Source organism: Phyllostomus discolor, chromosome 4 (assembly GCF_004126475.2).
Source record: "Phyllostomus discolor isolate MPI-MPIP mPhyDis1 chromosome 4, mPhyDis1.pri.v3, whole genome shotgun sequence".
Lineage (NCBI taxonomy): Eukaryota > Metazoa > Chordata > Mammalia > Chiroptera > Phyllostomidae > Phyllostomus > Phyllostomus discolor.
In genome coordinates, this window is record NC_040906.2 from 121,483,711 (window position 1) to 121,509,218 (window position 25,508).

The 25,508-nt window shown below is 37.6% G+C and overlaps 1 protein-coding gene across 1 annotated transcript; it reads right to left on the reverse strand.

Annotated features, from left to right (window-relative positions):
* Window positions 1-295: 295 nt before the first annotated feature.
* Window positions 296-24,043, reverse strand: RHAG (Rh associated glycoprotein). The gene is made up of 10 exons (XM_028510325.2): window positions 23,887-24,043; window positions 13,706-13,889; window positions 12,959-13,109; window positions 10,342-10,489; window positions 8,850-9,016; window positions 6,779-6,916; window positions 6,100-6,221; window positions 2,807-2,880; window positions 2,490-2,563; window positions 296-1,779 (listed from the first exon to the last, which is right to left on the reverse strand). Exons 1-10 carry the CDS (start codon window positions 24,041-24,043, stop codon window positions 1,705-1,707), a joined length of 1,290 nt encoding a protein of 429 aa, XP_028366126.1. The 3' UTR covers window positions 296-1,704.
* Window positions 24,044-25,508: the final 1,465 nt, after the last annotated feature.

The following is a 25,508-nucleotide window of genomic DNA, read 5'->3' on the forward strand; positions in this document are numbered from 1 at the left end:
AATTAGGAAAATTAGTAATGCTGTGCGTTTCAAAAATAAGAAAGCTGAACAATACATTCACAAATAATTTAGCGATGACTGATTCTGTGGTATTCACCTCTGGTTCGCCATTTATGCTTACTCATAAAAAATAAGAAAGATTTAACCCTCAGGTAAAGGCTATATTACATACCAATTTGTGTTATAAACTTTATGAACAGGAAGTAATAAAATTTCCATATCCAGAACAACTGAAAATACTAAAGTAATCAGTTTCCCTTAGAATATGAGCTCGTTTGGTTTTCTTTACTTTTTGGTCCAAGGCGGAAAAATTGAGACAGTACTTTAATTACTTTTCTATTCTGACTGAGGAAGTTCATAAGCAAATACTTTAAATGCACTTCCGAACCCACGACCATCTTGATTTCATGTGCTAGTGAGAGAATGGCCTGCCAAAACTTTAAGAACAGCCCGAAATCTGCTGGAAACTCCCCCTACCCCATTATTAGGGGAGGAGGAGTCACTTAACAGATTTCCCCAGACAGAAAGCTGGAGGATGATTTCTAGGATACATTGTTTTTATTTCTCCTTCATAACTTTCATTAAAAGATAATACTATGTTGCTATTGATAAAATGAGTTTTAACCTCCAAAGAAAGGAGAGCCAAAGACTAATACTTTATTTTATAATAACATTTAATCCTTTGGAATTTTATACAAAATAGACTTCAGTCAGACAGCATTTGAGCTGTTTATGCAAATAGTATACATACAAAAGAAATTAAGCATAAGAATTATTCAAGCAAAAACATAATATTACTAACCCAACCATTTTTTAAATCAAAAAAGCATTACCAAAAACAATTGTATTATTGGTTTACAAACATACATTTTTTATATATCTTTTTCTGAACCTGTGCTATGTACAGGTACAGTGATGAATACATTGTATGTATTGATGCATGTGAATGTATGTGCATGCTTCTCTGGAAATTCGGGGGAGAAAGGTTAGAGACAACTAATTAGCTTGGCATGTAAACCCCGACTCAGAAAGTAAAGTAGGTGGAGTTTCCTTGCAGTCTTTTTTTTTTTAAGTACAAGTGTTGATACTTTATTGTTTTTATTTCATTTTGTTATTATGAGGGTTAAATTTTATTCAGTTGAAATGATTGTCTTTTATTCTGAATCTATGTCCTTTCCATTTTTGTGATGTTGGACTCATCTTTTTCTTTTAAGAAATGATAACAGTTGGTAGTTTTCCTTTTTTGATGTCCTTTCTTGATGAGATAAAAACATTTGCAACTAAGGCTAGTCTTTCTATACATAATTCTTATATACATCATTGTTTCTTTGGCTCCAGTTTTATCATTTTTGGAACTGAAGACACAGTAACTACATTTAAGAAACTGACATGTGTAGAAAGTGTTGATTCTATATAAATCTACCTCCATGGGGAAAAATTACACGAATACATCAAACGTTAACCCTGTACCTACCCACTGGCCAAACTTAGTCTTGACCATCTGTTTTATGAGTCATATAGTTCCTCAACTAAACAATCAATGAATACCAAGAGACAACACCAGATTATAAGACATTTTTACACTAAACATTTGGGGCTCAGGATCTTCCACTCCCATCTATACTCTCATTGGATGCTTTTTGTCTGTTTAAACTTGAGTCTATTGTAGATAAAGAGAAAGGAAGTTGAGGCAGAAGAATGGTATTAGAGGTCAGGTTCCAACTGGTTGTGGCCGCTATGCTCGTGGAAATGATTGCCGTGTTCTCTCCACCTAGGGACCTTGAAAGAAAACAAGATTAATGTACTTTATAGTTTCTTTTAATGGGCTGGTCAGAGCTTAGTACCAAAACAAAGGCACTTTCCATAATTATTATCCATGCTTAGAAAGAACACAGTATAAAAATTGCTTGAGTTGGTGAAAAAGAAAAGAACAAAAATGTTTACCACTCCCTCCATGACTACATTCCTTCTTTCCGGCCTGTTCACCTGAAAACCTCATTGAACACACTCAAGCATCTCACACTCTTAGGCTTTGCAGGAAATAATTTGGGAGAAAATGTCAATGGAGCAAAGAGGTAGAAACTGGAGGATAGAAAGAGGCTCATATTTTGTTATTCACAGAACTTCTGTGTACTCACTGAGTTTCTTCCACCTTCCATGTTCCACCAGTTTTCACCTACTATTCTGTATGGTATAAAATTTCATGCTCAGGGTCCCTACTATTTTTATGAGTGAATTTTTAAATAATTCTCAGAGGAGAGAAAGGGCAGTTGCTTCAGTCTTTTCTTCATCTAACATCTACCTTGAAAAATACCATACCTTCTGATTTTATCTGTATGGATACATTGTCTTAATGTTTCTCTATAAATACTGATTTCATCCAATTTCATCACATGAATGCACACACATGCACATGTAGGCTTGAGGTGAGCAAAGCTTTCACAGGTGAAATCATAATTTACATCCTTATTTAGAACACTGCACAGTACCTCCCAAAACACAGAATCATCATAGCAGTTCTCATCAGATGGCTGTCCCCAGATAGGAATCTTTAGAATTAAACCTGTGAAGGTGGGGAGAAAATACATCATGTTATGATGCTGAAAAGGAATGCTTACTTGTGTAAGTAATTAAAGACTTTATTTAAAAAAAACTTTCAGTTAATGACTAGTGTTATAAAATCATCCCCTTGAGCTTACACGATTATTGTTAGATTAGCACATTTTCAAATTTACCAACCAATGTTTGTAAATAATCTATTATGCTGAAAGCATGTGTACAGGGGAGTGTTTACTTTTATGCTGACCTGTGACCAGCCCTCCAACAGCTGCTGTTCCGATGGAAGAACCTAGAGCGGCTGCTTGCATGGCAGGGGTAGACCTAAGAAGCCAAAAGGAAAGAATCTTGTTTTTGCAGCAAGACATCAGCAAGCAAAACTCATCTCTTGAGGGCGTGCATGCCTGCCATCTTCAGGCCAGAACATGGCATTACAGATCAGCGCACAAACATGCCTCACATTTTTTAAATCACATATTTATTTTCTTTGAAATTCTTAACATAAAAAATTTCTCATAAGCACTTGAACTAGAACAACCCTTTTCTTCAGAATGATGGAAAGGTTTTCCTTAGAAAGGGTTTGGTATTTTCTAAAAATGTTGTGCCAGGTTTGATCCATGACCTGGTTCATTCAACAAATATTTATTGAGCATTTGTCCATGCAGTTTCTCTTCTAGGCACTGAGGATACAGTAATATACAAAACAACCATGAGTTTCTATCTGTCTTTACCCCATCCTAAAAGGAACTATAATGAAATTCAAAAGTCAGTAAGGTCAGAAAAGCTCATTTTAGCATTTATTGTAGGGAGAGCTCATTGAAGATACTAAAGTATATTGCTATATGTCTTCTTAGAAGTAGTCACCTTAAAATGAAATGAATAAGAAATACTTAAATTTTTGGAATGGAAGAACGTAATAATAAGTTATTGAAATGCATAAGGGTATTACATGAGTGGCAAATGCACTAGGAATGCAGGAGTCTCCTTAGCATGCCTCTCTCTTAGCAGACAATTAATAACCAGCTGTTGAAAGACTGAAGGAGTGATTACAGAAAAAGAAACAATTGGAAACATGAGTGTATTGGTGTTTCATCCTCATCATTCAAGGAAAAAAATGCACTAAATTCAGATTTCTTTTTCCCCCTTTATTTAAAAGGTTTAAAACTTTTCTACTATATAAACAATTATAGAAGTAACACATAATCATTGTGAAAATTTTAGAAACTGCTAATATAAAAAAGAAAGGAAATAATTTAATTTCCCTCAAATCCTATTAATATAAAATGTAAAATATAAAACATGTACTTTTATAACAATGAAATCATGTTATAATACTAATGCTCCCATTAATTTGTAATGTATTTTTTGTCAATAAATGTAGATTTGCATTATAATATTAGTTGCTACAGAATATTGTATTATATAAATGTACTATAATTATCCCACTACACGTTGGATATTTAGGTTGCTCCCAATGCTGTATATTTTTAAAAAATGATTGTGAGAATATATCTTCTTATGAACACTGTAAACTTCCCCAATAATGAAACCTATCTAGAAATGAGATTATTGGTTGAAGGTGATAAACCACTAAGGGTTATTCCAAATTGAAAATATACAATCTATATCCCCATTTCTCTATTTTACCTACCATTTGATATTATTATTCATTTAATCTTTATCAGTTTAATAACTGAAAACTGATAACTTATTTTTATTTGTATTTCTTTGATTACTAGTGAGATTTAATATTTAATATACCCATATTTGCTAGATTTTCTTCTGATATAAAATTACTGTTAATTTCACCAGAATTTACCAAGATTTTTTACAAGGTATTAAAACACATTTTTTTATTAAAAGTGATCCATGATGACATAGGCTTGAAAAGCACTTGTTTAAACAAAATCAATGACATTTTTAAAGTTAGGCTGCATTATTTGAAAAAAAATGTCCCTTAAGAATATTAACTTCTCATTATCCTATGCTTACTGAGAAACCTGGTTTACATTTAAGAATTCTAAATAGACATGTCTGAGTTAATAGTTTTTGCTCTTGGAGTATATTACATGGTGCATGGAATGTGTGAACCTCACCCAGTTGAATGGACCTTCTAAGACTCTCCCCCCACTCTAACTCCCCCTTAGTAAATTAAGAAGTTTTTACTAAACACATGCCCAAGGACTAGACTCCCAACCATGAAACCTACCCCAAATGTGGCTGCCCAGTCAAACCAAGCCTGCAAGCCAGATAGACTTGTTTTATCGCATCTGTGGAACTGGTCCAGGACTGATGGGCAAGAATTCCTATATTCCGAATCAGTGGGCACCTCTTCAGAGTGTTTGCAGTGTTTATACATTGTATCAACACTTAGGAGCTGAGCTCATTGACACATGCTTTTATCACACATGATTTGCCTTAAAACACTAGTGTTTGGTCTTAACATCCTGTTAAGTGGTGGAAGGAACTGAAAGAAAATGTACTATTTCTGGAGTTGTCTGCCAAATTAGCAAAAGGAGTACAAAAATAAAACACAGAGAGAAAAAAAAAAGGTCAACTATATACATGAAAGAAGCAAACTTTCTATTCAGTAAAAATGTGATTAAGCAAGTTTTTCAAGTATGTATCATTACTGGTTTTAATAGGGTTAAAATTTAATTGGCTAAAATTGAAAAGATTTTTCTTTCAAATTATGCAACCCTAGCTAGAGGCATTTTCAAACACACATTCATCATTTCTTCATGCTTTCAATCAGTTTTAGAAATTGACCATTTTGCTTTTGTTTCACTTACTATGATCTTCCAAGCTGTTTTGCATGGATGATACCCCTATAAAATTGCTTCAGTCTCATTGCCTAAAAGTGACAACTGATGGCTTATAACATCACTTTCATTTTCCTGGATTTGATTAACAGCCATTCTTCCTCTGGCTATTTAAATAATATTTACGACCCCTTCGGGAAGAATCTAAGTTTGCTAGGGATTTTAAAGAATACATAGTACCATTCTCCCATTTTACAGAAGAGGAAACAGAGCCAGAGAGATTGAGTGACTTGTCAGGGACCACATAACTAGTTAGTAGTAAAGTTGGACCCAAATGCCAGTCTTTCTGATTCTCCAGATCCAAGTGCTTTCTGTGATACAGTAACTCCTTCTTTTTGTGTGTGGATCAGATGAAAATGCCTGCTCAGCTCATCACATATGCTTTATATGCCCCACTTTGTGGGGATCAAGTAAGAGAGTAAGCCTACTGTAATCTGATTGTGATTATCAAATTATCCTATTTGCTAGAAGACAGGTGCTTATGGTAGAGAAATTTAACACTGTTACTTTACACACACACACACACACACACACACAAAACCCTGATAATATTAGTTAAGACGCATCTTCCAATCAATTCTATTCTCTTCATTAAGGACAATACTTACAAACTTTGGCCTGGCTGCTATGGAAAAAGATCTCTCATCACTGGATTCACAGAGTGAGAGAAAACATTATCAGATGGGGCGGGGGAGGCAGGAGAACCCATTCTTTCACTCACCTGTCAGATGCCCCCAAGGCCACTGCCACAATGCCCGTGAGGCCTCCTATCACACCAGGTAAACCATGAAGGTTATGGACCCCACATGTGTCTTGGATCCTCAGTTTAGTAGCAAAAATTGGCTAAAATTGTACAAAAGAGGAAGGTTCATTATCTTGTTAGGTATACAGGACTCTAAAGAAACATTTTATCTACGGTCCACTTTTCTATCCACATCTAAGACCACTTAAAGTCAAAGAACCTGAATATATTGGTGGCAAACTTGTTCTTTTTAGTCTTTAGTAAATGCTCTTGCAAACAAGTTATTTCAAGTCCCAGTCCTTATCTACTAAAGAAATCCTACATCCCCTTAAAAGGGCACAGAGTTTCTGACTATACAAAGCAAACAAATATCACCAAAAACTTTAATGGAACTGCCTCGAGGAAAGGAACACAGTACTTAGTATTCAATCATACCAGGTAACAAACAGCTGATATCGGATGCTTTCCTGCCACCCAGAAGAAGTCAGGAAAGAGCAGAAACATTGCACACTGAAATGTGATCATACTTTTGAAGGTAAATGATCCCCAAACAAAGAGAAATGTTTATGAAAGGCATTTTCATAGCTTTTGTCTTCTGGTGGGATGTTAGAAGATGATGGTGCACTTCTAAGAGTGACTCAGCATCTGTCATACTTACCGTCAGAAACTTAAATCCAATCACAGAGACCATTCCTGCCACGCTCCCAATGATCATAGCGATGCATGGGTGGATCTCCATGTCCGCACAAGTGCCCACAGCAACTCCTCCAGCAAGGGTTGCATTCTGAATATGTACCTGTGTGGAGCACAGGAACAGAGGGAAGTGCACTGAACGGGCAGAGTCCAGAAGGACTGAAAGAATTCAGGATTCGTGGACCCCACAGCACATTCTTCATTTCAAAGGACTACTAATTCTTTTCAAAAAGGTGTCCTTTGTAATTAGAGAAAGCCTTTCTTCCAAGCAGTTGAGATATGTTATCTTTCTTGCCAGGGTTTCTTGGTGCTATATGAGCAATCAGGTAGTGAGGCCAGTGAGGGGAGGGATGTGCAGAAATAGAAGTTGTAGTGGAAGGGTGGGAGTGTGCAGATCAATCTTTCTGGCAGTGTTTTGCCTGTTGATGCTGTGTAGGAATGTGGAGACATTGAAATGCACGCAGGAAGATGACAGCTTGCACAAATGTCACTATACTGAGAACACTGGAGGTTGGAAGAAAGTTATCCATTTGTGTTTACCAGAATTCCTCAGAAAAATCATATTCTGGCTGCTTGGCTGAGGAGGAAAGGTCACCAAAACTTTTAAGAGAGAACCACAGAGTTGTCCACATGGTTTTTTCCTTTTCATTTTTTTTCAGTTTTCCTGCATGAATCAGTTTGCCAAGAATTGAAATGCATGTCTCTAGCTATGTCTGATCAAATGACAGCATCTTCTCCTTGCTCAGGTTGGAAGAAGAGAGTGGCTGCTCCGAGGACACCTCTTTCGCTGCCATTGCTCTAGCTCAGAGGCAAGGAATGAAAAGGACCAACTTGGGGGATTTGAAAAAGTTGTTTTATTTTGAAATAACTTTAGACTATATAAAAATTGCAAAAATATTGCAGACGGTTTCCATATATCTCTCACCAATTTCCCCAATGTTAACATCTTACATAATCAGAGCACCAGTAAATTTGCACTGATTTAACACTCTTAAGGGCCTTATTAGAATTTCACTGGTTTTCCCACTAATGTTCTTTTTCTTTTTTGGCATTTTATTCAGGATTTCACATTACATTTAATTTTTATTTCTTTGAAAGGAATAGTTATACTTAGAAAATAGATTCAACTTTCATTCTCTACTCTCTTTTTCTACTCTTGACATGTCCTACTTCAGATTTTCTAAGAACTTGGAGACAGCTTTATTATTAAAGAAAACTGTCTCATACCCTTGATTTTTGCATGATTATATTCCTTACTAGACAGTTTCTGGATAACACTTTGTGATTTTCCAGGGTGCAAACTGGAAGAAGAAGAAAGGAAAGAATAGTAGTGATTTCTTCAAAGTGTCCTTCAAGGCCTGCAGTGCCGTGATCTGTTCTGGCAGCTCAGCAGGGCTGCAGAAATGAACTACGTGCCTCAGCAGCCATCCATATTGCTCAGTGAGACTTCAATGGGGGTAATAAGAAAGAGCACTGTGCCACTCCAAAATATGTCTTATTTTGGGATATTGATTATTTTAAGTTGGCTTACTTTTTTAGAAACAAAAGGCTCAGGAAGAACCTTTAACCTTCCTTCCAACTACCTAAAGAATTTAGATAGAAAATCTGCTCCAGGGAGAAAACCATGACCATAGATAACTACATTTTAGTATGAATGAGCTGTTATGGACAGAGAGAAACCTAGCAAGTCCCTTTTGATCAAAGTCCTTTCTGTGTCCTATTGTTAAAGATGACCCAACAGACATTTGTTTACCAAGCATTTGCTTCTCCAGCTCCATGTCCATTGCTTCTCCCCCTTTGAAGTCCAAACCACCACCCCCTTCTCCTTTAGTTCAAGATGCTATGTAAGCCTCAACTCTCCCATTCATCCTCAGGTCCCATATTTTTATGGATCCCTGTGTGTGCATGCACAATAAAATTTAGTTATGTCCCCCTCTTATTGTGTCTTATGTCAATTTAGTTATTAGGTCAGCCAGAAGAATTAAGAGGGAAAGAAGAAAAAGTTTCCCCTCCCCCAAGGGTTACTATGCTCTTACCATGTCCAGCTTGCCTCGGTGCCCCATGAGGCTGGAGAAGGCATAGGCTGTGAGTACACAGGCAGCGAGGGAGAAATATGTGTTGACGACAGCCTTGTACTGTTTTTCTCCAGCATCAGCAATGGCTGAATTAAAGCTGGGCCAAAATATCCATAGGAAAAGAGTCCCTGCAGTAAATCACACACAAAAAATGGATATTAGTTCTTAATATGAAAGACACAGGAGAAACAGTTTGCCTTGGACACTGACAGTGTCTCTGCTTGTAGGTTCAATTATCTGAGAGGGGGAAGGCCAGCATAAACAAAAGAAACAAAAGTATTAGACTGGCCAAAAAACTCATTTGGCTTTTTCCATAACATGGTTATAGTAGTACTTAGTTGTCTTTAACTTCATTCAAAACAATTTTTTTAGATTGTATTGGGGCAACTGTCACATCAGCATGTATTAAAAAATTATCAAAATTGGTGAACTTTTGTGTAGCCATTTTAATGTTGAAGATGGATGAAAATATACAATACTTTCAGCATATTATGCTTTATTATTTCAAGAAAGGTAAAAATGCACCTAAAATGAAAAAACAATTTGTGCAGTGTATAGAGAAGGTTCTGTGATTGATGTAATGTGTCAAAAGCAGTTTGCAAGGTTTCATGCTGGAGATTTCTCATTGGATGATGTTCCATGGTCTGCTAGTAGAGGTCAACCAGTAGACATTGATAGTGATCAAATTAGGACATTAATTGAAAACAATCAACATTATACCATGTGGGAGATAGCTGACATATGCAAAATACCCAAATCATTCATTGCAAATCACTTGCACCAGTTTGGTTGTGTTAATCACTTTGATGTTTGGGTTCCACATAAGTTAAGCTAAAAAAACCTTCTTCACCATATTTCCACATGCAATTCTTTACTTAAATGTAACAAAAATGTCCCATTTTCAAAACAAATAGTGATGGGTGATGAAAAGTGGATACTTCAGAATAATGTAGAATGGAAGAGATCCTGGGGCAAGTGAAATGAACCACCACCAACCACACCAAAGGTTGGGTTTCATCCAAAGAAGGTGATGTTGTGTATATGGTGGGACTGGAGGGGAGTTCTCTATTCTGAGCTCCTTCCAGAAAACCAAATGATTAATTCCAACAACTACTGCTCCCAATTAGACCAAATGAAAGCAGCACTCAACAAAAAGCATCCAAAACTAGTCAACAGAAAACACATTTTCCATCAGGAAAATGCAAGACCACATGTTTCTTTGATGACCAGGCAAAAACTCTCATAGTTTGGCTGGGAAGTTCTGATTCATCCACTGTGTTCATCAGACATTGTACTTTCAGATTTCCATTTATTTCAGTCTTTACAAAATTCTCTTAATGGAAAAAATCTCAATTCCCTGGAAGACTGAAGATTTTGACTGCTATGTTGGAGTTAACCTTCCCTTGTGCCTAACCAAATAGACAAGGAGTGGACCAGTTGCATCCCTACTCACCAATCATTGCAAACAAGTCTGAGTGGTACACAGACTCCTCATTGTCATGCCCCCTTCTCAGGCCTGGCCGATACAGCACACCTGCTACAGCCAAGCCAAAGTAGGCCCCGAAGGCATGAATTGTCATCGATGCTCCAATGTCAGAGGCCTGATGGGGCAAAACATTCATGTAAAAGAGGTGAAACTGAATCTCATTGCAGGAGGAAAGTCAATAAAAGGAATGCTTTATTGGTTTAGCAACTTAAAAAAGTAGATCAAGAGAGAAAGAATATGTCAGACAAAGGGTGATAAAACAAGATAGGCACACAGAATGGACTTTTAATCCTAGGTCAGGTACTTCCTTCTGATGTGACTTTAGACAAATTACTATACTTCTCTGAATCTCAGGTTCTGTAAAATGGGAAAATATTATCTAGCTAGCATAAATGAAACCATGTTTGTAAAGTGCCAGGTCCTTCGTGGGCACTCAGTACATTGTGGGTTACATCTCCAGGTTAGGGAGATTCTCTGTGAAATGCTGTTCTTGCACTTGATACAAAAGAAAGATGATTTTTGTATTTACTTGACATTGCAGGTGAGGTTCATTTAATTACAGCTCAAAGATATGAAGCTTCAAAAAGCCTTTATCTTTCCTGTATTTTTTCACTCTGCTATATGATAGCATGAAAACCAGCCTGAGGTCCCAGATCCATTTGAAGAAATATATTTTAGGTCCCTCTTTAGCATACCGTATGGATTTGACCCTATTATCTATACTTCCTGACTTTAGAGGGAAAGTTCAGAGTACCAAACCCAAGGCATTGCTCTGTTTGTATTAAGGTAGGAAAATTACACAACTTTGTTAATTTATTTAAGATTTCCATACTGAATAAACTCCTATGGACCTTTCAGGCCCAGCTTAACTGTTATTGTTGGGAACCATCCTGCCTGGTTTCAGGAGCTGCAACCCCCCCCCCCCCACCCCATGGCTAAGGCTGAGTGAGAGACCTTCGGACCAGAATCCACTAAGGAGACAAAGTTTATCTCCCTGGCAGGTGTGCCTCTTCTGCTCCTTTCCTGGCCCCCATTGCTTGGTCAGTTAGCCAATGACGGGTAAGATCCCTCATGGGAGGGGCCACCTAAGACAGGCATGATCATGTGGAAAGGCCCTCAGGGAAGGACTTGAGGGGGTGATGGACCCTCACTCCTCAGCTTTGACAAAGCCTGAGTCCTCATTCTGCCTGTGAGAAGTCTCCTAATCTCTTGGCTGCCTTGAATCTTCTGCCTGATTTAAGCCTGAAACAATACAAAGGGTGGTACAGCCCTGAGCTAGAAACAGTGGCTCCCCAGGGTGATCAGGCCTGAGAAAGGATATGTAAAATCCTGTGAAACCTGCTGTGCTGAGAATGCTCTTAAAAGGCCCATGAAGGAAATGAGTTTAGTCTCAGGTTTTGTAGCTTTTTAGGTGATAGACCCTGACTCAGTGTGAACCCTAATAGTTCTTTGAACATTATCTATCATTTGATCCTAACTGCCTGACAATGGTTAATAAGCTGTATCTATATTCCTATCTAAAAAACCTAATAAAAGCATGTTCAGGCAGGGGCTTGGGGCGCTCTCCTCTGGAGAGAGTGGCCAGGCCTCTCCAAGGAATCCTCCCCTTGGAGGGTAGCTGTGCCGTCCCTCCACAGGAGCCGAGTCCTCCACAGGACTCGGTAGTCCATGTGAATTTGTCTCATGTCTCATTCATCCACAGCGCCGCAGATACTGCTGGCCGGTATCTGAGTCATGTTATCTCCTCAGAAAGACTTTCCTGGTTTACACAACCTAAATTAGATCTTCTACTTACATTCTCTCACAGCCCCCTCTGCTTATTTTTCACAGTATGTATTATAATTTATAGTAATATTTGTGTGTGTGTGTGCTCACATACACACGTGCACATGCCTTTGGGCAGGATATGTGATTATTTGTTTGATGTCTGTCTCCTGCACTAGATTGTCAATTTGATAATGGCAGGGACCTTAATTATTTTGTTTGTTATAGAATCACCAACACATGACACCTAGAAAGTTTTCAAAATAATTGCTGTTGGATTAAACGTTCAATAGAAGCACATACAACATATTGAAGAGTGCCTAAAATATTCTATTTATAATTCTTGGGGTACTCAATGAGATTTCCACAGAAAAGAAGAAATTTGACTAAGGCTTTGACAAAAGCCTTAGGAAAGACTATTCACCTAGTAGTTGAAGTTGAAATAGGAATTGATCATTGATAGGAAATAAAGTGTAATAAAAAGTGTTCTGAAGTTAGAAACTGGGTCTGAATCTAGATTCCAGCAAATCATTTAGCATCTGTGGTCATCAGGGGTTTGTTTGTTTGTTTATTTGTTTGTTTTTGGTATAAATAGTAACAACAATAACACCTACCTTAGAACACTATTGTGATAATGAAATGAAATAATGTTTATAAACCTTCTGGTTTACATTAGGCACTCAGTTAAATGGGGACTATTATTGTTGTTTGCTGTGGTATCCCTCCTGTCACATTTGTCCCTGCCTAGAGGGCTTCCATTACGTGTTGTGTCCACAACTGATGTCCATAGTTAGGTACGCATAAATCTTCTGACACTTACCTTAAACACCTCAGCAACCAGATGCTCATTGCCAGCAAAGATAGTAATTTCTATGATCGTCATGATCAGCATTTGGACTGGACTTATTTTTCCCAGGACAGCTCCAAAAGAAATCAGAACTGTGGCTGTACTGAAGTCTGCATTTATCATGCTGAGAGTACAATAAAGAATGCATTAAGGAAAATGCAAAACCAAAACAAAACTGAGACTTGTAATAAACCATAGCATCTCCTTACCCAGAATACGAGACCCTTACCCCTGACAGTCCCCATCAGTCACCTGTCCCAGACCTGTTTTTGTCTTCTCCCACTTCCTTACCCCTCCATTCATTATATGCTCTTTAGTTGCTCTAACATTTTCTTTACTTTAACCTACCTGTTTGTTATCTATCTCACTTAGGGTTTTAATTTATTTTTGTTGATCTGATAAATGACATTTTCTAGAGTGTTCACATTTCAAAAATAATCTTAGAAAAATGGCTAATGATATATTTGTACCTGAGATGAAAAGAATAATTTTATGCAAGAGGATTTCTTATACCCTAAAGTCAGACCAGAGATGACACAGACATTCAGGTATGATCCAGCTCAGCAGAGCAAGGCATAGATTTGCATCCTTGGAGCCCAGCAATCTTCTATTGCTTAAGGAAGACAATTTACCAGCTAGTTCAGAACCTGACTGACAAAAGATTAAGCAGAGAAACAGTTGCTCTGAAAACACAATGCTTGGAAAGTAAGGGACACTTACTTTTTGATCCCAATGTGAATTTTCTGTCCAAGGCTGTGCAGGATCCCTTGTACCAGAGTGCCCCACTGGAGGCCCAGAGCAGCAATCAACAGGTTGATGCCCACACTACTGAAGCCATATTTCTTCAGGAAGGTCATGAGGAAGCCAAACCCAACAAATATCATAACATGCACATCTTGGAAGACTGCAAAAGAGCAAAAGGTGAAATATTTTCATTTAGGGAGTGCTAAGAGAGCATTGTATCAGGCTATATCCCATTTATTAACTGCTATGGCCTTTGCATAGGACACTGCAAAGGCATAACATTAACTGGACATCCAAAGGCTGGGTTCCAATGCCAGCCTGGCTATAGACATGCTATGAGATTGTGGACAAGTTATTCAATATGTGAACCTTTTCTTGGAACACAATGTGCTATCTATACCAGTGTGTCTGTCATCCTCTCCCTGTGAGTCGCCCTTTACTTTACACTTGAGGAAGTCTTTACAAATCATAGTGCAAGCTTCACATCTTCTTGTAGACTTTCCCAGTATTTCAGGGAAAAGTAATATTTCCTCTTGTCTTTCACAGAGCTTTCTGCATATACCTCAGCGTTCACAGCTGCCACATTGTACTGGCATTGGTTTAGCATACTATCACATTGTAATAGTCCATGAGGTGTCCTTCTCTGCACTAGGTAGTGAGTTTCCATGTTGAAGAGATTAGGACACATTCATGCATTGCTAAGCAGAATTAGGCATAAATCCTGCATATGATAAAAGAGGCAATAATGGCTAAATGAATGAGCTACAGTCTCCATTTATCAAATGTGTATAATAGTACCAGTCCTAGATCTTACCAAAATATAACTCAAGTCAAATGGGATAATGTCTTTGTTCTAAACCAATGTAAAGAAGACTGCATTATTTCAGGGAGCAAATACTTGACTTGACGTCTGGAGGCCTAGGCTCAGTTCCCCTGATCGTACCACAGATTGTGTGACCTTGGGCAAGTCACTTATCTTTTGTGTGCTTCAGTGTTCTCATCTGCAATACTGAAAAGACCCTATTTCACAGAGTGATTCTGAGTGGGATAACCCTCTGAGGGAAGGAGTATCAGCAATGCATTGTATAAATAAACTACACTACCAAATTGGAGATTGTGAAAACAGAGGCCTTTCCCTCAAGAAATTTACAGCTTATTTGGTGAGACATATATCTGACAGAACCATATGAAACTATTTTTGCATTGGAATTGCCAATGGAAATGGCTCAAATATTGGCAATTTCTTATAGTTCAACCTAATAGATACACAAAGGAAGTTGAGACCAACATTGATACAATTATATTATCTACTATAGGATCTATATTTAAATTTCTCTAGCTGTTCCCAAATTTTCCTTTTATAGGATTTTTGACCCATTATCCACATTTCATACATTTCCTTTGCAAAGTATTTTTAGACTTTTAATACAGAGCAAGTTCTCCCACATGTTTTTTAGGGGTCATGGTATTTTTTTTATGTAGAATGTCCCACAAGTTGCATTTGTTTAATTGTTTTTACTGTAATTAGGATTTGACAGAATATTTTAGCAAGAATGTTATACAAGTGGTGTTGTGTACTTCCAACTTATTCATACCAGGTGACACATACTTCTTTTGTCCTGTTACTGGTGATGGTAAGTTTGATTACTTGGTTAAGATTGCATGTATAAAGGACACATGGACAAAACCAAAGGGTGGTAGGATCAAGGGTGGGAAGTAGGGGGGTAGTGGTGGCAGGAAAATGGAGACAACTGTATTTGAACAGCAATAAAAAAATGTGAAAAAAATTTTAAAAGAAAGATTGCTCTGCCAGATCTTTCCTTATAAATGTACTTTCTTCCCTGTAAGAAATAAGTAATCTCTAGAGTGATTCTGTAACCGTGCAAACTGGAGCTTGGCCACTTGGTGCCTTTACACATGATCCAACAATTAGTGTTGAAAGAAACAGGTTTTTGTTAACAAGGTTTCAACCTTGGGGGTCTGAGAGCAACCCTGCTGAGAGCCCTCCTCTCTCACAAGACCCAGAACATCCCTTGCTCCCTAAAAGACTACAAGCCAAAACCATAACCACAAGTTCCCCATATCATTATCTGTCCAACAGCCGGTCATGCAAACAAGTCTCCATCCTCTCTGGAATGTGCCCTGTAGGTTTCAGAGTTGCCATCCTCTCACAGCTGCTCCCTTCTTCAGTATCTGGGGTGTGCTATTCTCAGCCTCCATGCAGTGATTCAGGAAACCATGTGCTATTTTACATTGTTTCAGAGGGTGGAGCCCAGTGAGGCACCATCCCTGCATGGGACCCTGCCTCCAGAGTGGGTTCCCATCCTCTGTGGGGTCTAAGCTCCTGGTGGGCTCTGCATTTCCTGGCTCTACAAGTGTTCCTGTCCATGCAGGGAACAGGGCCAGAAGCCCAGAATATCCAAATGCCAAAAGCCCAGAGTGGAGAGAGAGCTTACACCAAGCTCTAGTGTCCTGTACCAAAAGTCCCATACCAAGTGAGTAACTTCTCCAAACACCCTTCAGAGAATCAGAAGTCTACAGCTCAGCATTCCCAGTCACGGCTTGGCTCCAAGCATGTCTCACAGGCCTGGGTGCTTGGTCTGGTGGGTCCCCGCAGCTCCATCAGCTCTGCTGCCATCTTCTCCAGGCACACCTCCTCTCCTCATTGCTCCCTTCCTCATGGCAGACCCATAGGCAGACCTCCTGGCAGACCTCCTCTGACCTTGTGTCTCCCTCACTGACCTTCAGCTTGCCCTAATTTAAATGCTCAGCTTGGAACTTCCTATGTGACCTTATACCTGGCTCTTCCTATGGTGTATTAGTGTCCACCATTTTATCAACTCCATAGTCCCTTTGACCATTTTTGTTTTATCTGCCATCTTTAGTCAGGGCAAAAGTACCCAGTGATGATGCATGAGCATCCAGGGAGGGCATCTGACCCCACCCCCTACTCATCATGAGTCAATGCCCATTCTCACAGTCACTATACAACAGGCCTGGGGCAGCCGCCTTCTTCCTTACAGGAAGACATGACTGCTAACTTGCCATTGTTGTGCAATGCGTCTTCACTGCTATACTCCCACTCTGTGGCCCCCTCCCCGGCATCCATCCTTGCCTGAAGGCAAGATTGTGGGGGTGGTCCCCCTACTTTCAGGGTACCCCTGCTCTGTACTCCATTACATTTCTTTCAGACTGTGTGTTCTCCAATAACTTTCCAACTAATATTTTTAGCATCCATTAATAAACTGTGCTGGAATCAATTATTACATTTTTAATTTAAAACGATAATTTTCTCTATCTAGTACTTGTTTTATGTTAATTAGTTGGCATTCTTCTGTAAAGAAGAACTTCCTGCTATTCCCATTGCTTCCCTTTGAGGAACATTTCTATGAGCTCACTTATTTCTTTTGTTGTTTATTTTAATGTGTCATAATATGTTACCATCACATCATTATTATTTTTAATGCTCTGTTTTCTTTTCTGAATTTGTTTAGCTGGTGCTCATTCAAGCAGGATCTTGTGTTCTTTTGCCATCTCCTCATCCCACCAGCTTTTATTTACTTGGCTTACCTTGTGCTTTCCTTGCCCTGACTTGGAACCAACAATTTCTCCAATGAGCCCCAAAGTGGGGAATGGGATTCAGGAACCAAGATTTGGGTTCTATTTGTGCCTATTGCTTCCAACTTTTTTTAAGGAGACAAAACTATTCAATTCAAAGGCCATGCATAGGGTTCCACTGGAGGCTGGCATCTTATTGTAAGGTCATAAACCACACACAGCATGTTAATTCAGGCATTGTAACGATTCTAGGTAACACTTAGAACAGCAGCAAGCAATTTCTTAGGAATTGTTAGTACTGCACAAAGGAGTTACCCTTTGCTTATATCTTCATTGCTAAGTTTTTTTGGTAATAAATGAATTGAATATTATCTGAATAAATATGGGAACAAATTCTTAAATATAAATTTAAAAATAAATCATTGGACTTAATCCATTGTTAATAGTAAAATTCATAAAATAATTTCTATTGCTATGTATATCTTTTGTCAGTTTAACTATATTTAAAATGGTTCCAAAAATGTAATTTACAGATATTTGGGGGTCTTAGAAACACTTTTAGGAAGTCTGAGAATTCAAAATTATTTCATGGTAATTCTCTAAGATGTTATTTGCATTTTTTAGTGTCTTGGTATTTCTACAGATGGTGAAAAATAATGGCATGTAAAACTAGTAGCATTTTAGCATGAATGAAAGAATTGGCACCAAACTGGGCAACTAGTCATGGTTTTACATCACCACACCCTTGCAAAAACAAATCCAATTTTTCTTAACAATTCTTCAGTAAAGCAGTAAAATTGTTCATTTTAATTATTGACTCTCTTATACATGTCTTTTTAATGTCATCTCTGAATCAGTTTGCTGAGATGCAGTTTCACACAAACTGGTTTTCTCAGGAAAAAGGCCCTTTGGTTACTATTGGGGTTGCAAACCACATGAGCAACTTTTCTCATGGGACTCCATTTTTACTTGGAACAACAACTGACATACATACAGTTTTTCAGATAGATATTAATGTCTCCTGAAGAAATGAATAAAGTAAGGTCATTATTGCATTTAAAAGAACTGACAGTATTTGTCACTCAGGGTGCACTTAGAGTTTTGAAAAACTTAGAAGTTTGGAAATTTCATGTCTGCCATTATAAGCTTATCAGCTCGCTAACACATCTCAAGGGTTTCCTAGTGATATTGTTGGTGGTATTACCATGTATCTTTTAAAAATGATTATATGATGAAATATGTCAATGTTTGGGATATCTGCATAGCTTTGAATTAATGTTTTGCATATGAACAATGTACAATATTATAAGATCACATATGGGTAACAGATCCCTCCAAGTGCAAGATCGACTAGTGGGTTTTAATGTAATAGAGTACAAAGAGATCATTAATGCAGTTTTAAATTCTCTTATATACTAAAGACCTTGTGTTTGTAGAATCTCTAATAAAATGTTAACAGCCCTCAGAGGGCTTTCCTCTTAAACTTTACTTTTCTCCAGTCTGTCTTACATGTTAGCAAAGATTAGCTGACGGTCATGGTCAAGCTTTATTCCTTGTCCAATTATTTGCCTCAACAGACTGACCAACCGTTTGCTAGATGCCACAGGAACTATGACATTCAGGGGTGCCACACACTTACACAGTTATGCCCTGGGGTGGGTAGTAATCCCAGGGCTGTATAAGTAGCATCATTCTCTGTTCAAAAAAGCATAGCAGCATGCAAGGAAATTAGAGGGATGGCTAAATGTATATCTGATTAAATTTATTTAAAATACAAATTAATATCCTACTTATTTATGAAAAACTCATAACTTCTATGACACTACAATTGAGAATTCTTATAACACACTCTGAGCTTCTTAGGCAGGTACTGAGCCTTCTCTAGAAGGCTCAGTGCCTTCCCTTGGCACAGTGTATGGCACTAGGAAGGCACCCCAAAATGTCTGTGGACTTGAATATTACTTTTTAATAACCTAATATTGAATCATTTTCCCTCCAATGACTTCTGCTGTTTATAAGTTTTGTGTGAATCAGTTGTCTAAAATGTAGGAAAAATGTACATGTATAATCACAATCATGTAATTTCCAGGGTCATTCTGTAAAATTACTAGAGATAATATAGCTGACCTGGAAGATTAATATTAGCTGTAATTCTGGGTCTTGAGAGCCACCTCCTGGAACAGAGAATTTTTAATTGTATATAGACTGGGGTATGGACAGCATTTTGAATGAATGAAGACTGCCTTGCCTGTGAAATTTCTCTACGTGTTCCAGTTAATGCCCTTCTGGGTCCCCAGGGGCCTCTATTGATTGAAGTCCCCCTCCCTTCCCCTACCCCCTGCTCAAGTCCTGGCCTAACCGCTCTTACAGGTGGAGAAGCGGTCACAGTGGGATGTGTAGTTTGGCTGTTTATAAGGAACTTTTGTTGGTTTCATGTGCAACACACATTGTTAGCTAGTCATCATGATTACTGGCAACTATAATTTGATATTTTTCTTTAGAAAAAAAGAGTCCTGCCTTTGATATTCTGTTTGATTCCTCTTTTTTTTATCTTTCTTTTTTTATATATATTATCATTTGTTTTTTTTTTATTTCAATCATTGTTCAAGTACAGTTTTCTCCCCCCTACTCCCATTCCAGCCCCTCCACCCAACCCTCCCCCCTTCCCCCCATTACCCCCCACCCCTAGTTTTTGTCCATGTGTCCTCCAAATTTGTTCCTGTAATCCCTACCCATTCCCCCCTGAAATTCCCTCTTCTCTCCCCTCTGGCCACTGTCAGACTATCCCCTATTTCAGTATCTTTGGTTATATTTTGCTAGTTTTTTGTTTTGTTTTGCTTTGTTGTTTAGATTCCTGTTAAAGGTGATATCATGTGGTATTTGTCTTTCACTGCCTGGCTTGTTTCACTTAGCATAATGCTTTCCAGCTCCATCCATGCTGTTGCAAAGGGTATGAGCTCCTTCTTTCTTTCTGCTGCATAGAATTCCATTGTGTAAATGTACCATAGTTTTTTGATCCATTCATTTACTGATGGGCATCTAGGTTGCTTCCAGCACCTAGCTATTGTAAATTGTGCTGCTATGAACATCGGGGTGCAAAGGTTCTTTTGTATTGGTGTTTTAGTGTTCTTAGGATAGAGTCCCAGCAATGGAATTGCTGGGTCAAAAGGCAGATCCATTTTTAGTTTTCTGAGGAAGTTCCAAACTGCTTTCCATAATGGTTGTACCAGTCTGCAGTCCCACCAGCAGTGCACTAGGGACCCCCTTTCTCCACATCCTCTCCAACACTTGTTGTTTACACGACTCCACTCTTTTTTTTTATCTTTCTGATGTTTGACATAACTATATATCAGGAAATCCTGTCAGCTACACTTTCTTTTTCTTTTTTAAGATTTTATTTATTTATTTTTAGAGAGGGAAGGGAGGGAGAAAGAGAGAGAGAGAGAGAGAGACATCAATGTGCAGTTGCTGGGGGGTCATGACCTGCAACCCAGGAATGTACCCTGACTGGGAATCGAACCTGCGACACTTGGGTTCGCAGCCTGTGCTCAATCCACTGAGCTACGCCAGCCAGGGCGACACTTCTGATTACAGCCAGCATTTGACTGTCTCCCAGTACTTCCTCTGAAACTGCCTCAGTGCAGCCTGCTATCACTTCTCTACTGGATGAATGCATTGTCTTTCTAATGTTTCTTTCTACTCATCCCCTTCACCTTCTACAGCCTATTCTCTACTTCACAGACAGAAGGATGCTTTTAAAACCTAAGTTACATCAGTTCCTCCTCTCAAAGTCCTCCAATGGCCTCCCAACTCACTCAGTATAAAAACAACGTACTTACAATGTTCGACAAGGCTCTGCAGCATGTAGGCTCTCACCTGTCCAACTTTGTTCTCTCTACTTGTACACTACACACATTAAATACCCCAGTGCCTTTGCACTTGCTATTTCTTCCACATAAAATGTTCTTTATCCCAATATCCATATGGTTTATTCTTGCTTCTTTTAGTGCTATTTTCTGTGATTTCATAACAGAAAGAACAATCTAGACCAACAATTTTCAACATTTTTAATCTCATGACACACATAAACTAATTACTAAAATTCAGTGGCACACCAAAAATTATAATTTTGCCAATATGACAAAAATAGGTATGATTTTGATTAGTTACAAAAAATAATAATGACTTACCCTTTTTGTTCCAAAGTGACTTTTTAAAAACAACAGGTGTCTATACTTATGTAACACAATAAAGATTTCTGGTAGGGAGAATTGCCCAGTTAGGTGCAAACTTATTATGCTACATAAACAATAAGCTGAAACTGTGTTATATGACCTATATATTTATGGTTGAAGTTAGGGTACTCACACTACATGGTTATCATTGTATTGTATGTTGTCCTTTTTTATTTGACACTCTAAGGAAAGAGGTCAGTGCTCCTGACTAAGTAGTCAGATAATGCATGTTTTAGAAGTTCTTGCAGCACACTGGTTGAAAGTCACTGATCTAGACCATACTGCCAGTCTCAACCAGATTTCTCATTTAAAGCACAGAACAATAAAACAAATTAAGTAACTATTTTACATTTCTCTCAAAGACAATACAGCTTTTGTTGCCTTCTAGCATATGATAGAAATTAATTAATTGCATGCAATGGATACCTTGGGCTATTAAGACTTAATGCTTTCACATTGCCCTGGTTGCAACAGGTTGAAAAGACATTCTCCCTTGTACAGATATACCTGTTTCCTTAATATCACTTCATTTATTGCTTTAGCATTTGATTGCCACGTGTCAGTGTATGTGTGTATGCATATATAACTTAAATATAATTATTTTTATAAATAAAAATATTAAATATATATACATATATGTTTGTATATTTATAGTCTGTCTTCCTCATTGGAATGCAAATTTTATAAGGACATGGATTTTGCCTACCTTATTCTGTTTTGTTTTATTCACTATCTAGAGCCTAGGACCTAGAAGATTGCTTTATAAGAATTTCAAGCTTAATAAATATTCTCTTAATGAATCATGATATGAATAAATTTTCATGTTTCTTGCAAGCAGAGTTTAAGGGTAATATGATTGCTAGGCAATTGAAAAAATAGCAATATTTAGAAATTCTTTTCTCTAGCCCCCCGACATCAAATTCTGAATTGAAGTTTTACCTAGGAAATTTGAAACTAGAACTTAGAGAATTTAGCTTGAATTATGCAAATTATGAAGCTCTTAAGATAATTTTATTTCAATAGCACTCATCTTACATTGTATTTTGGAATTTTGTTTCTTATATTGTGTCATAGCACTTTGTTTACATGTGGACTAGACAATAGAGTCTTAGAATTAAGAGATCATATTTGTTTTCTTTGAATAAGTTTGCTGCAGCATAAGCTTTGTATAGAATGAAAATATTCATTATATGAATAAATGGAATATACAAAAGCATATAGAGTTAAACAGAATTCTGTTTTGGTTTTCTCTAGCTTGAAAATTATAACATTAGTTACTGATTAAGAACCTTCTTGGACATCTAAGTAGTATACGGAGAACTTCATAAGGGCCTGGAGCCTTGACTCTCCAACTTATGGTTATAACTCTTAGCTTGCAATTGAGCATTTCTGCTGAGTCATTTACCTCTAGGTCATATCTACATGTGAATACTGTCCACTTCATAAACACCCTCACACTGTACAGGAATGAGAAACAAATGTCAAATTGTTTTTTAACAGTTTACACATTTGTTATAAAACCATGGTAGATATTGCTACCATTTTAGGTAATTTTAACTGCTTAAAACTATTTCAGCCTCATTCAAAAATAAACGATCTATATAATAGAAATATATTACCATCTCCATCCACAGTTAATGAGGTAACAAACATGCCTGCTCCATCATAGGCAACTGGTGCAAGCACAGTAGTAATTCCTGCTACGTTAACTATGTCATAGCTCACTCTTCCCAACTGGAAATCAAATCCCTTCTTTCCTCTGTCACCATTCCCAGGGAAGTATTTTACTTTTAAAATGTTCAGTGCTTACACTTCTCATCTCTAAGGAACAGATTATGTTCCTTTCAGAATATTACAAAACCATGAGCACACTTTCTGATGAAAATTCTATTTATATCTTTGATCACCCTAAATACTCCTTATACCTTAGCACCCCACATGAAATCCTGGGACCTCTTCTAAATATTCCATTTTGATTCTACTCTCTCTCTCTCCTCCAAAGTTATGTTTGTACATTTTTTTTTATTGTAGGAAATTATATTTTTATACCTTGAAAAGCTAATGAATAATTCAAGGAAAAAATAAGGTCATTTAGCAGCAGGTAGGCAACACAAAAAATTGATCAATTATTTTAATTTTTGGCTTCTTGTTCTTATATTTTAATAAACACATATTCTATCCAAACACATTAATTTTAGACACCAGATGCCACAGCATAAACTTATAATATCCTTAGTACTCGTAACTATCACATAACTCTATAAAAAGCTCTAATGCAGAGCTCTAGTAGTTATACTACTAGAAACTTTACATTCTAAGAACCTGAAGAAGTTAAAATATATAAGAAATAGATTGCCTACTCACGGGGGTATAACTCAATGAATCTGTCCACATCTGGTGCCGTGGTGCTGTTGGATCGCTGGTGAGTGTCCTGATGCATTTCATACTGAACAAATGATGCAAATAAAACAATCATGCCAACCTCCAGGCCAATGGCCAGGAGAGGGAATTTGAACCTCATGTTTGTGGCAAAGGCCAGAGGCACACTGAGTGCTTCACAGGCTGTGGGAGGTTGATAAACACAGAGGGATTGCTCTGTGTGTGGAATTAGACTGCATGTTAAAGACGCTCCAATGATACTGCAAGAAAAAAATGGGCAAGTCTAGTTAAAATGTCCCACCCATTGTGGAGAATTATGCTCTGTAATCAAATTGCCCTAAATGCTGGTTTGAAGTGTATTCAGGTTAGATGGGAAGAGGCCAGGGAATGGAAATCATCTATTGTATAAAAGTGCCTTGGATTCTATTGAAGTTAATTTAATAGACATTTCTTTTTTAATTTTAATTTTTAATTTTCAATTATAGTTTACTTTCAATATTATTTTGTATTGGTTTCAGTTTTATAGTATAGAAGTTACATAATCATATACTTTCTAAAGTGTTCCCCCCAATATTTCCAGTACCTACCTGGCGTCACACATATTTATTACAACATTATTGACTATATTCCCTAGGCTATACTTTATGTCCCTTGACTATTTTGTAACCATCAATTTGCACTCTTAATCCCTTCACTTCTTCTATCCAGACCCCACAATGCCTCTCTTCTCTAGCAACCACCAGTCCACTCTCTGTATCTATGAGTGTGTTTAAAGTTTGTTCATTTATTCTGTTCTTTAGATTCCACATATAAGTGAAATCAGTTGGGATTCATTTTTCTCTGACTGACTTATTTCACTGAGCACAGTGCCCCCTAGGTCCACCTATACTGTCACAAATAGTAAGATTCCACTCATTTTTATAGCCAAGTAATATTCTATTGTACCACTTCTTTATTCAATCATCTATTGATGGGCACTTAGTTTGGTATTTTAAATACTGCTGCAATGAACATAGGGGTGCATATATTCTTTCAAATTAGTGTTGTGGGTTCCTTTGGATATATTCCCAGAAGTGGAATCACTGGGTGATAAGGCAGTTCCATTTTTAATTTTTGGAGGAAACTCCATACTGTTTTCCAAAGTTGCTGCACAAGTCTGCATTCCCACATTCCCACCAACAGTGCAGGAGCCTTCCCTTTTTCCACATTCGTGCCAACACTTGACACTTGGGGATTTCTTGATGATAGCCATTCTGAGAGGGGTGAGGTTATACTTCATTGTGGCTTTAATTTTTATTTTTCTGGCAATTAGTGATGTTGAGCATCTTTTTATATATCTGTTGGTCATCTACAGACACTTCTTGAGTGCTTATATGACAGGCACTGCTAGGCTCTATAGGCAACACAAAACAAAATATAGAATCTGTCTATAATTAACTTTCTTAAAAAAGTTAACCTAGTTAGGAAAACAATAATATAAGCAAATGATTTTATAAAACAGGGTAATAGAATAGTGGTTCTAGAAGTGTTAGGGAACAAAAATAAAGCAGCAATTTACTTTGTCTTGGGCCAAAGACACCAGCATATGAAATGATATGGATGGGGCA

Bases quoted from the DNA above. Each gene is read 5' to 3' on its own strand.
- RHAG (XM_028510325.2), bottom strand. From the start codon at position 24,043: ATGAGGTTCAAATTCCCTCTCCTGGCCATTGGCCTGGAGGTTGGCATG. The intron at 13,890-23,886 runs GTGAGTAGGCAA...GCTCTTTTGCAG, and splicing joins ATTCATTGAGTTATACCCCC to TCTTCCAAGATGTGCATGTT. The intron at 2,881-6,099 runs GTGAGTGAAAGA...TTGGCTTCTTAG, and splicing joins GCCTTGGGGGCATCTGACAG to GTCTACCCCTGCCATGCAAG.